The sequence below is a fragment of the Chrysochloris asiatica genome, unplaced genomic scaffold, assembly GCF_000296735.1.
Source record: "Chrysochloris asiatica unplaced genomic scaffold, ChrAsi1.0 scaffold00092, whole genome shotgun sequence".
Classification (NCBI taxonomy): Eukaryota; Metazoa; Chordata; class Mammalia; order Afrosoricida; family Chrysochloridae; genus Chrysochloris; species Chrysochloris asiatica.
Window position 1 is genome coordinate 192,915 of NW_006408610.1, and position 13,644 is coordinate 206,558.

Sequence of the window (13,644 nt, forward strand, 5' to 3'; positions counted from 1 at the left end):
TATAAAGTACAAGATAGCCAAATGTAGCCCTGAACTTTTAAAAGTTTGGTGTATCTTGCCACTCTATAAAATAAACTGAATGTTCTTTTCTTATAATAAATATAAAAGTTGTCTTTAGAAGGAATTGTATAATGTTACATATTTCTATACTGGTTGATCTTTAAATGTTAGTTACTTACTCATTTTAGCATTGTTTGTAGTAGGAAAAAAAATGAACAGCCCAGATGTTGGATAGAATTGGTTAAGTTATGATAATGCTCATAAAATAAATTGCTACAGATTTGTTAAGTAATTATATAAGATTGGCGTTGTTGTTGTTGTGAAGTGCCGCTGAGTCAGTTCTGACCCATAGTGACCCTGTATAGGGTTTCCGAGAAGCAGCTGGTGAGCTGGAACTGCCGACCTTGCAGTTCAAACAGCTTTGCAGTCTGACGCATTAACCCACAGCGCCACAGCAGGATTGACATAGACTTACATAATTTGGAAATAGTCTTGAAAACTGAAGTAGAGTGCTTCATTGAATTGTTAGCATGCACAATAGAGGTAAAAACTGAAATACATGGGATTTTGTATACTCTTGTTTTTTTCCCATTCACAGTTATGGGTAAGAAACTTCTTAAGTCTGTAAAGAATCCTTTTGATTGTAAACTTAATTATCTGTCAGTGGCATGCTAAATTTCAGTGGCACAATATTAATAATATAGCTTAGTTGTTTCTTGTTTTAATAGCAAAAGATACTAACTTTTGATGACTATTTAATGTATACATTTATATTAAAGCAATAGTTATATAATCAAATGAAGCATAAGTAACTGCCCCTATATCTTTACAGGGATTTACTCAGTGGAACTTATAAATGACAGTTTATATGAATGGCATGTTAAGCTGCAAAAGTAAGTGGCCTTTTTATGTTAACTCTCTCTTTGCATGGGTAGATATATCCCCACCTAGTTTGATAATTTTATGCAACAGCTTTGACTTATCATGTTAGACCCATTTCAGTATAGAGTAGTTCTTACATTGTTAAAATTAGCTGTTTCTGAGGCCTAATAATTAAAGTGAGAAAGAGGATAAAAAAAAAACCAAAACTAGCTGTGGTTAAAGTATTTCCTAGAGTCAATGGTGGAGCATAGAAACAAAAGTATATGTAATAACTGAGAATTACTGTGATGTCCAGTTTATAGTTTAAAATATAGGATTTAAGTAAGCAATACAAAACAGTTATATATGATTTGTAGTCTTGAGTGTGGCATTTTTTTTCTTTAAACCCCTTGTCTAGAAATAAAATTTTAGGGAAATAGAGTAAAAAAAATTTTGAGTTCTTGTTTGAGAGAATTATATACATATGACCATGCTAATTTTCTATTTGAATGACTACTAATTTTGACTCTCCTTATGAGAATAGATTTACAATATTTTGAATCTCTTCTGAGATGTTTATTCCTGAGGTTCTGGAGGGACTATGGTAGTGGTGGTCATGTGCCGTGGCATCGGTTCTGACTCATAGCGACCCTGTACAGGGTTTCTGAGGCTGTAAATCTTTACGGGAGTAGAAAGCCTTATCTCTGTCCTGTGGGAACAGCTGGTAGTTTCGAACTGCTGACCTTGCGGTTAACTACTACGCTACTAGAGCTCCTTATTGTTGTTGTTAGTTAAGTGTCTTCGAGTCGGTTCCGACCCATAGCGAACCCTGTACAGGGTTTCCGAGGGTGTAAATCCTTACGGGAGTAGAAAGCCTCATCTTTCTCCCGCGGAGCAGCTGGTAGTTTTGAACTGCTGACCTTATGGTTCGCAGCCCAATTCGTAACCATTACGCTACCAGAGCTCCTTATAGTGACTTATTTTTCTTGGGACATAAAGCAGCTTTAGACCATCTATGTTTGTAACTTGCCTTAGGGGTGAGGTGCCTTTTTTTGTTTAAATTATTTTTCTAATTTGTGTTGGAACTGTTTTTTTGTTTTTGATTTTCTTATCTCCCTTAGGGTTGATCCTGATAGTCCTTTGCACAGTGATCTTCAGATCTTAAAAGAAAAGGAAGGCATAGAATATATTTTGCTTAGCTTCTCTTTTAAGGTAAGAAAATATTAATGGAACTTTCACATGCTCCTAATGATAATACAACTGGTTTGGTAAAACAATTTAGTACTATTATTTGGTAAAGTAGAATATAGTTGTCGTAAGCTGGAGGAAGCAAAACCAGTGATGTGTGTATATCACTGAGAGAGAGAGATTGTTTCAAAGACATGGCTCATGCAGCTGTGGAGTCTCAAATCTGTTGGTCAGGTGCCAGGCTTCTCCTGACTCACATGGTTGCGCCGGGGCTATGGAGCCCCAAATCCAGCAGGTCAGATGGTCCTGCTAGCCCTTATCCCAAGAACTGGAGGAGATCAGGTGATTATGAGTTGGATAAAGAATTTGAAAAGGAGAGCTTGTCAGAATATTCATACCAGGCCATACCCCCAAGGATATTCTCCTTATGTCATATTATAAAATGGAGGATGATTACAAGTTGAGACACTAAGATAACCCAAACTTCTATTTTAATAGACATCCTCGATCATTTTTTTTTTTTTCTTTTGTCTCTGTAACACCTGTTTACTGAGTTCCAGAAGAGCTCCTAACTTTTGATATAGCAGGATTATTCTAAAGAACTGCTTACAACTAGGTAGTTATTGATAGTGTGTAGGGGGTTACATGTTGGGTTGCTAACTGCAAAGTCAACAGTTTGAATCTGCCAGTGGCTCCAAGGGAGAAAGATGAGACTTTCTACTTCCATCAAGAATTAGTCTCAGAGACACCCTGTATAGGATCCCTATGAGTCAGAACTGACTTGACGTCACACCAACACTGCCACATAATCAATTAAAACTTTTTTTTGGGATCACATACTAAAATTAAAAAACCCTGACACTAAATAAGGTGTGTATCTTTCATGTGTATTGAGGTAAATGGTGACCTATTTATTTGGAAGTAATAACTATCAGTGACTTTGTACCTTTTGCTGAGTAGATTTCTTCATTTCTGCCTTACAATAGAAATGTGAGATCATCTGCTTTAGCTGTCAGTTATGCTTGGTCGTTTTCTCTTAGTACTATTGGACTTTGATCATTTATATGTTCCCCACAGTCTTATTTGAAGCTGGTAACAGGGGTAGATACAGGGTTGGAATTATACTGCTTAGTCTTTTTCCCATTTAAAACAATATTTTTGTTCCTGGAAATAATCTGATAAAATGTTTAACTCCCTTACCCACAGATTGATTTCTGATAAAGGTGTTACTTGCTTCCTTTAACCTGTTTTTGTTTGACTGTAGTTATTGGAGGTAGACTTGTTGACATTCCTGCATGAACTGAGAGAGGGTATATGCCATTACTCTGTTCCTCTGTAGGAAGTGAGGCTCAGTCTTCTTGACTTCCTGTTGTCCACCAAGGGACTGACCTCTAACACGCTTGGCAATTTTAGTGAACATTTTTTTGCTTCCGTTCACTAAGGAAAAAAAGTTCTTGTTCTTCTGGAAATCTGTAAGGTTCTGAAAATATGGAAGGTGTCCAAGAATGAGAATTTGCAAAATTCAGAATTGTACTTGGTAACCTGAGGATTAACTGGGGCTTTTTTCCTAACTCACCAGTTTATTCATGTATTTTTATCCATTCAGACAGTTTTTGTCTTTTAATTGGCGCAATTAGTCTGTTTTTATTTGTTATTACTGATACTTAATTTTACATCTATAATTTTAGAAGTGCTCTGTATTGGTTCTTCTTGTTCCATGATGCTTTATCTCTTTCTCTTGATTTCTTCTAAACTTAAGTTTCTCATCTCTATTAGTCTGTTTCTTATCTCTGTTGTTGTTAGTGCCGTCAAGTCTGGTTCAATTCATAGTGACCATGTATAGGATTTACAAGGAGCAGCTGGTTGGTTTAAACTGCTGAACTAATGGTTCCCAGTCCAGTGCTGGTCCTATGGTGACACACTGTAGTTCTGTGCTCCTTTATTTTTCTTTACTACCTTGCAATTGTACCCGTGATGTGGCACTGTGGGTTAATGCGCTGGACTATAATGTCTGTTTTGAACTGCAAAGTCTGTGGTTCAAGTTCACTAGCTACTCCTCAGAAACACTATACAGGGTCACTGTAGGTTGGAACCGACTTGACGGCACTTAACAACAACAACAACCCTGCAGTTGCAACTATATGTTATCTTTGACTTGTCAAATTTGAGTATAAATTGTTTTCCCTTTTCTAATAAATGCAATGACCCTAATACACTCTGATGCTATGTACTCTTTCCCAAATAAGTGCTGTTTTTAGGTTGTTATTATACAGTTAATATTCATTTATGTCTACATATTTGCTCTTTTTAAAAATTTTTCATCCTTCTTGCATCTATCTCTAAGATTGCATCTAAGGATTATATTTCTCCTTCTTAAATAATAGTTCCTTTAGCATGGATCTGCTGTTAAGGAAAACATCTTTACGTTTTTGAAGAGTATTTTTACCCGTTTAAAGTGTTCAAGAGCAAAGATACCAATTTAATGACTAAGGTACATCTGACCCAAGCCATGGTATTTTCAGTAGCCTCAAATGCATGTAAAAATTAGACCACAGAAGAATGGATGCATTTGAGTTATGGTGTTGGAAAAGAATACTGAAAGTACCGTAGACTGCCAGAGGAACAAACTAATCTGCGTTGGAAGATGTATAGACAGAATTCTCCTTAGAAGTCAGAATGACGAGACTTTCTCATACTTTGGACATATTATTAGGAGGGACTAGTCCCTGGAGAAAGGGCATCATGCTTGGTAAAGTGGAGGGCCAAAAGGAAGGAGGAAGACTCCCAATGAGGTGGAGTAACACAGTGGCAGCAGCAGTGGGTTCAAGCACAATTGTGAGGATGATTTAGTACCAGGCAGTGTTTCCTTCTGTTGTACATGTGCACAGAACCAACTCAATGGCACAGAACATTGTTTTCATGGCGTATAAATTGCTAGAGTCTTTCAGCGTTTGAAGATGGCATTCTCTATCAGCCTCCATTTTCTCTTGAAGTATTTGTTGTGCCATCGAATTGGTTCCAACTCATAATGATTTTGTGTAGGGTTTCGGAGGTTTTAAATCTTTGTGGGAGCATAACCACCTTGTGAAATCTTTAATCAAATTTGGAAAATCTTCAACTATTACTTCTGCAAATATTGGTTCTGTCACATTTTTTTTCCTCTTTCTAGGATTGTACTTGCATGTGATAAGTTTTTTCAATAGATTTGCCTATGCCTGGCTTTTTTCTGTATCGTCTACCTTTTTATCTCTGCATGTTTTCTGACTTATTTTCTAGTGTACAGAGTCTCTCATAGCTGAGTTTATGTTGGGGTTAAGTGAATTCAGTTATTACATCTTTAAGTTTCAAATTTCTATATGGTTCATTTTTATCATTAATAGGCATGGTGTAGTGAGGCATTTAATGTCTCTTGTAGCCATCAGCTTTGTAAACTCCCACCAAACAATTTTTCCTGGTGGATCTGGGAAGGTGAAGCCTGGGGGAGAATGCTGATGATTCTGTTGTGAGTGACTGCTGGCAAGGTTATCATGAAAACTTGGAACTCTAACATGGGTGTAAAATGAGCCATCTCAGAAACATGATGGGGGAATCTCACACCATCAAAAAGAGACCAGAGTGGAGCTCATTCTTGAGACCTCAAGATCCCTGCACACTGAGCCTCCGAACTCTCAGGGACTAAAAGCTGTGACACCAGAGTGTGACAGAGGAGCAACAGCAGTGGTAGAACCAAGAGCCCCAGAGCATGAGACAGAGTGGTGGGATTCCCAGCCTATGGAGCAAATAAAGCTGGGCAGGAGGCTTGCTTTCAGAGTGGGGTGCCTCCAGGCACTTAATTGAGGGAGCTAGGTGTGCTGACCTAGGGAGCTAGAGCTGAGTGCCTTCAGGCTGAAGCTTATGATGGGGAGTGGTAGGCCTTTTGAGCATTCATCAACTGTCCTAAGAGAGTTTTGTAACATTGCCAGTGCAGGACAGAGGCCAAGCCAAGGAGCCAAAGACCAGAGAGGTCCTGCCTATGGGCATGGCACTTGAGAGGTGGTTGTGACTGGAAGACCTTTGCCCTGAACATTTTTGACCCTTCAGTTGTAACCTATTGATTTCCCTACTAATCCCCATAACTGTGAGCATGGTGTCTGGGTTCTGTGTGGCCATTGCAGTGCATTTCAAACCCAGAATGTGCCCTGGAAAGGATGGTTTGGTAACATTGTTTACAGTACGTCTCTGTAAAGAGTTTTGAATCGGCACCTTTCCTTGCACAGGTGTTCTGAATTGTTAAGTGCTCTCCAGTCATTTCTGACTCACAGTGACCCTGTATAGGGCGTCCAAGGAGCAGCCTGGTGGATTTGAATCACTCTAGTGCCTGTCCTACAGTGCTTCCAACATCATGTTCTGAATAGTTATTAGAAAGTTTGTGTCTAATAATTCTGTTATCCCATTTCCTTGTGGTTTTGTGTCTGTTGTTTGCCTTTCTTGTTTTCTGGTTAAGTCTGTAAGTCTCATATGGCTGATTATTTTTACTGGTAGACGTCATATATGAAAAGTCATTGAGGTAATTTGAAGCCTTGGATGATACTCTTTTTGAAAGGATTTATACTTGCCTCTGCCAGGGGCTTGGACATTAGCAAGCCAACATCACCTAATCCAACCAGGGATTGAGATGATTTAAAGCTAGACTTGATTCCTTGTCACTCAGGACAATTTGCAGCATGTCCTTCAGGGTCACAACCTAAATTGTGGGACTTGTCAGGCCCCTTTCTGGGACCCTAAACTCCAGGGTTTTTTTTTCCTAGCCCTCTTGAGCCTGTGAATTTTACTCAGTTTCCATGTTCTTAGTCCTGTAATTATTATGTTTGTCTACTTTTTATAATTTTCAGACAGAGTGTTAGTTTGAATTATATATACCCTGTTGTGGCACTGTGGGTTAATGCGCCAGACTGCAAAGCTGTTTGAACTGCAAGGTCGGTGATTCAAGCTCACCAGCTGCTCCTCCGAAACCCTATACAGGGTCACTGTGGATCTGAATTGACTTGACGGCATTTAACAACAACATCATTATAGAAATAGTGTTTTTATACAGTTTTACTAAAAGAGAGCCCCTTCATACATCAGTGACTTTACCAAAACTTACCTCAACTTCATTTTTATACGATTTAGTTTTTATTTTAGTTTTGGTTATTTTTATTTTTATGACCCTAAAACTATCTGATAAAGGAGCTTCTGTTAGTAATGGTTACGAATTGGGCTGTGAGCTGCAAGGTAAGCAGTTCGAAACTACCAGCTGTTCCGTGGGAGAAAGATGAGGCTTTCTGCTCCCGTAAAGATTTACAGTCTCGGAAACCCTGTACAGGGTCGCTATGAGTCGAAACCGACTTGACGGCACTTAACAACAACAACTGTCTGATAACAAGATGTGTATACCTGTAAATTTTTTATCTTATTCTTGCTGAGAAAATTGTTATTTTATTCTTGCTGAGAAAAACCCCATTCAGTAATTCCTACTTTTGCAGTTCAGTGACACTGATTCCATTGTTAGACTTGTACAGCATTCTTGCCTTCCTGTTACCAGTTGTTCCTCACTCCTTAACATAAACTCCCTTCCCCTATGACTCCCATCTAATCTTGAGTTGCTCTTGTCACTTTGGTCCCATATGTTGTTGTTAAGTGCTGTTGAGTTGGTTCCAACCCCTAGCAACCCTGTACAGCGTTTTTGAGGAGCAGCTGGTGAATTTGACCATGGACCTTTTGGTTCAAACTGACCTTGCAGTCCAGTTATATTTGCCTTTTTATATTTTGCTTCCATACATTTGCCTTACCCTACAGAACCACATATGTTGTTGTTGTTAAGTGCCGTTGAGTTGATTCCAACCCATAGCGATCCTCTAGAGGGTTTCCAAGGAGCGACTGGTGAGCTTGAACCACCAACCTTGCAGTTCAAACCAACTGTGCAGTCTAGCGCATTAACCCACAGCGCCACACCAGGACTCCACAGCGCCACATATAGATAGATCTTAAAAGAGCATAATGCTAAAGGCTGACCTTTTTAACTAGTAAGCTTAGCAATTTGGTTGTAAGAAGACTTCAGGGGATGTTTTTGATTTAGGTTTAAGGATTATCTCAGGGTAGTAGTTTCAGGAATTCATCCTGAAAGTTTGGGATTCATAATAATACGAAATTCTGTGTAGCATTTTTCCCTTTTGACCAGAATTTGTCTATAGGATCTTTGTCAAATATTCAATAATGATAGCTGTTCAGTTCTTTTGGTTTCATGGCAAAGGAGGCAGTTTTTCATGGAGACCACAGAACCCATTTTCTCCTCTTTATTCCTGATTTCTCTGTTGCTCCAGGTGGATAGACTGCTTGCCAACTAAGAGTTCCGGTCTAGGAGGGAGAACACATTAGGCCAATTAACTAGGATGTCCCATGAAACCATGACTCTAAACGTCCAAGTTAATGAACCAAATCCTATGCAGTGTTTGGATATACATAAGCAGCCTCAGCAACCTTTTTTTTTTTTTTTTTCATTGTTGTAAATATATCTATCCCACAGCTTATGTCAATTCAAGTACACAGTTTATTAACAGTACTTACCAACAATCAGCTGCAACATTCCTTAATAAATGCAATTTTTTTCCATCACCATAAATTAAAACTCAGTAAGCAATTAGCCCCAACCTCCTTTCGTTCGTTTTTCGTCCCCAACTCCCCACACCTGGTAACTACTAATAAACTTTGGTCTCCATACTTTTTTTTTTTTGGCCTTTTCTTAGCTTTTTATATTAGTGAGGTCATACAGTATTTGTTCTTTTATGATTGGCTTATTTTACTCAGCATAAATGTCTTCAAGCTCCATCTATATTGTAGCATGTTTCAAGACTTGCTTTATTGTGCTGGCAGAGTAATATTCCATTGTATGTATGTACCACAGTTTGGTTTATCCATTCATCTGCTGTTGGACATTTAGGTTGTTCCCACCTTTTGGCTACAGGTATCCTCCCTCTTCTTGAAAGTTAGTTTTATGCCAGTTCACTTTTATGAAAGACCTACATTAGTTCCTATTTTTGCAAATGGAAATAAATCCAAAGGGGATTTTTGCCCAACAAAAATAGGTGAAAAGTGAAACTAGCCATCAGCATTTGTTTTGCAGTGAGCCTGTTTTCAGCAAGCCATTAAAGAGACAGTACACACCCTGAGCAGCCAGAGAGGTGTTACCACAGGTCTTCCCTAAGAATTCTACTCATACAAAGCTATGAACCAATTGTGTGTGAATGAACACTTTATGTTCATGTTAGTTTGGGTATTATATATTTGGTGTGGTGTGGTAGAGTGTTTTTTGGGTTTGGGAACTCTCCATTTTTTCCCAATCTATATCAGGAGCCCTGGTAGCATACATAGTAGATTACAAGCTGGGCTGCTAACTGTAAGGTTAGTAGTTCAAATCATGCCAGCTGCTTTGCAGGAGAAAGATGAGGCTTTCTGCTTTCGTAAAGATTTACAGCTTGGGAAGCCCTATACAGAGTCGCTATGAGTCAGAACCACTTGTTGACACCTAATCACCAATTAATGGTAAATGCTTCTTCTTCACTTTACGCCATCTTAGCTGAAGAAAGATCTCAGAGGAATACTTCTTTCTGGTAGCAAGGGAAACCTATAATGTGAATAAGTGCCTCAATGAATATCGGTATATACATCTCTGTTTGAGTCTCTGCTTTCAATTCTTTTGGGTATACATCTTAAAGTGGAATTGCTGGGTCATATTGCAGTTCTGAAGTCATGGTGTGACTTTGTAGGATAAGCACTGAACTGCTAATTACAGGGTCGGCAGCTCAGACCCACCCACTCAGCTGCTTCTTGGAAACCCTATCCAGGGATTCTATGAGTTGGAACTGACTCGACACACAACAAAAATTGCAGTTCTATTTTTAGTCTTTTTGTGGACCCACCACAGTTTTCCACAACGATTGTTAAATGTACACATTCTTATAGACTATACAATATGAAAAATGTTCTTAAAATTAATTGCACTTAATTTACTTTTTAGGATAATTTTCCATTTGATCCTCCCTTTGTTCGGGTAGTGTTACCTGTTCTCTCAGGAGGGTAAGTTTGATTATTTCTTTAATTTCATATATCAGAATCATTTGGAGGTTTAGTTAAATACAGATTGCTAGGCCTTATCCAAAGTTTCCGATTCAGTAAGTCTGGGGTGGGGCCAGACAATTTGCGTCTCTAGGGAGTTCCTAGGTGAAGTTGATGTTGATTTTGGGACCACTTTTGGAATAATTGGTATAAATCAGTATATTTTTATGGATGAAGGTTTTAATGGCTTCTATTTACATTTCACCATAAAAAAAAATTAAATGTTTTCCAAACATAAGTTGTGATTTATAGTTTAGATAAAGTTGTAATTAGTACATAATTCCCACATGCCTGTGATTCTGATTGATGGCAACTTCTAGATTACTTTCTATTCAAACCCTTACTCAAAAAGGAAAAAAAAGAATCAATAGAAGAACTGTAAAAAAATTTTTTATAAGTGTATGCAAATATTCTCATCATCATTTTGAAATTTCATGTAAAATTGGCTAGCATTAAGTTATTCATTTGTGTGTGTATGAGAAGTCCCCAGGACAATAGTTTGAACAGTCTATGATCTTGAGTGGTGTCCAACTGGTTGCTGAGAGAAGCACATGAAGCTATAAGTAATGCCACTTTCACTGTTCAGTCTTTTATATACTTTCTCTCTATTGGTCCCTTTTGTCATAATGGTTACTAGCCTCATTATTCAGATGAATTCTTTGAATCATAAGTCAACTTGTGATCTATCCATATAACTCTCTGGCTTCTAATAAAATACCCTTGAGTAACACCGGATTAGAGCACTGACCCCATGTAATCAAATATCTGTGTATAATTTTTAACACCCCAAAATTTAAGTACTGTTGGCCATAAGCCTTACTGATAACACATATTTTTATATATATTAATATGTATTACTTACTGTGGTCACATAAAAGCTGCATTTTCAATGTGAGATAAAAAATATTTTGCAAAAAGTACAAGGTTTTCTTGCCTGCTGCAGTGATACTTTCACAAATGATCTTTTGTTTGACGATGGCCCTTCTGGATTCATTTCTCTTGAAATGGCAACTGCAGCTGAAGACCTCAATCTGCTGTACATACCAAGCAGTTGAACTTTTTCTTCTAACGTTGTGACTTTTCTCTGCTTTTTGGGAGCCCTTTCATTATTACTTGTGGCAATTTGATGATATTCAAGGTTTGTGATCTTGCACTAAACATGATGCAAAACATGATGTAAGAATCGTAAGAGATCACTTTTTACTGTGTGATATATCTTACTGGAGGTACCAATTGTTCATGCAGAGATGATTAGCATCACTGATGAAAATCCAAGTTGTTCAAAGATCAACTGTATTTTCTCTTACACCAAAAATATAAAAGAATATTAAAAGTACTAAGTAATCTGTTGATTGTCAACTGTCAATCTTAAACTTAAGTTCTCTGCTGTTAAAAGAAAATGGAGTTGGCTTTTGGCAATAGTGATGTGAGAAGATGTTATGAGGAGGTAGGGTCTAAGCTGGGCCTTGAAAAATGAATTGGTCTTGTCTGTTGTTGAAGATATAAAGGAAAATTTTCCATGTAGGCAATGGAAGTATACACAGTCACATATATAGGAAAAAGAGTATAATGCATCATACCCAGTGTGTGGTGGTGGTGAGCCATCGAGTCCATTCTGACTCATAGTGACCCAGGATAGGGTTTCCAAGACTGTAAATCTTTATAGGAGCAGAAAGCTTCATCTTTCTCCCACCGAGCGGCTGTTAGATACAAACTGCTTTCATTGTACAAGGGTGATTCAAAAATTAGCTGAACTCTGCTTGGTGGGTTCTGACTCATAGCAACCCTGTAGAGGGTTTCCGAGGATGTAAGTGTTTTTGGGAGCAGAAAGCCTTATCTTTCTCCCATGGAGTAGCTGGTAGATTTAAACTGCTGACCTTATTATTGTTGGAAGCTCAGCTCCTAATCCACCACACTACTACCTGGCTGTAGAATGTATTTCAATCAACTTTTAGAAAAGACAAATATATCATGTTTCAACATAATCTCCTTGCTTTTCAATGCACATTGTCCATCTGTCAACAGCTTTTGTGTTCCCTTATTAAATGTTTTTGGCTGATCTGCAAGCCATGAATGTACTGCTGTCTTCAATTCTTCATCAAAAGTGAATCTTTGTCCTCTAAGGACTGCTTTCAGGGGACCAAACAGTGAAAGTCAGATGGAACAAAATCAGGGTTTTAGGGAAGGATGCCTTTTCAGCTTAAAACAAAATTTTTGCAGAGTGTCAATATTGTGGGCAGAAATATGCAGTTGTGCATTGTCATGCAAGATCACAGTGCCCTTGGATAACAGTCCGCTGCGTTTAATCCTAAGTTTAGGCTTCAGTTCTTCAGTGAGCATCTCAGTGAAATAAACACTGCTGATTGTTGAACCTTTTTCCTGATGGAATTCCAATACTGGCCCTTGAGAATCCCAGAAAACTGTAAGCATCAATTTTCCAGCTGATGGTTGACTTTTGAATGTTTTCTTGGTTGACCATTGAGGATGTTTCCATTCCATACTCTGCTGTTTACACTCAGGCTCCTAGTGATGAGTCCTTGTCTCAGTAATGATTTTTTAAAAAAGAAACTTAGCTTCCTTCAAGTTATGGGTCCAAATTTTGTTTGCTGATATCCAAATGCTTCTGTTTATGTTTTTCTGTGAGTTGGTTCGGTGTTCATGTGACACAAACTTTTTGAAGCCCAAGTCTGTTGGGGATTATTTCATTGGCAGTGCCATGGCTGATTTGCAAATAATTTGTCACATAATCCATTGTCACTCGTCTACTCAACAGAATCATTTCACATGCACACTCAATGTTGTCATCAGCAGTATTTGGATGTTTCAGTATAACTAGAGTGCTGACAGTTGTTGACTCTCCCGTGTGTGTGTGTGTGTGTGTGTTTGTTGTTAAGTGGAACATATATACATATGGAATTTTGGTGGTGTAGTGAATTACACATTGGGCTGCTAGCCACAAGATCAGAAGTTCAAATCCACCAGCTGCTCTGTAGGAGAAAGGTAAGGCTTTCTGCTCCTGTAAAGATTTATAACCTCGGAAGCTATATATAGGGTTGCTATGAGATGTGTGTGTGCCTGCCATCGAGCTGGTTCTGACTCATAAAGACCCTGTATAACATTTCCAAGAGGAGTTGGTGGATTTAAAGTGCCTATCTTGGGGTTACCAGTCTAGTGCTTATCCTATACATATGTGTGTTTATACATTGTTCTAGTTAAGTGCTTTCTGTCAACTTGACTGGGTTAGGATTCTTAGTGGTTTTGCAATTTTAGGACATAGTGATCCCCGATGATGAGACCTTCTATGAGCAGCAAACATGTGTATATAGTGTGTATACTATGTGTTTATATATGGAGTTCTGGTAGCATAGTGGTTACAGGTCGGACTGCTAACCTCACGGTCAGCAGTTCGAAACTACCAGCGGCTCCGCAGGAGAAAGATGAGACTTTCTGCTCCCATAAAAA

At 38.3% G+C, this 13,644-nt stretch overlaps 1 protein-coding gene across 2 annotated transcripts in view; it reads left to right on the top strand.

Annotated features, from left to right (window-relative positions):
• Positions 1-13,644, top strand: part of UBE2Q2 (ubiquitin-conjugating enzyme E2Q family member 2) — an 84,187-nt gene that overhangs the window by 53,356 nt on the left and 17,187 nt on the right. For both annotated transcript variants that reach the window (XM_006866452.1, XM_006866453.1), the window contains 3 exons: positions 833-893; positions 1,983-2,073; positions 10,085-10,143. In XM_006866452.1, the coding sequence (XP_006866514.1) occupies positions 833-893; positions 1,983-2,073; positions 10,085-10,143 (211 nt within the window). The remainder of the gene's footprint in view (positions 1-832; positions 894-1,982; positions 2,074-10,084; positions 10,144-13,644) is intronic.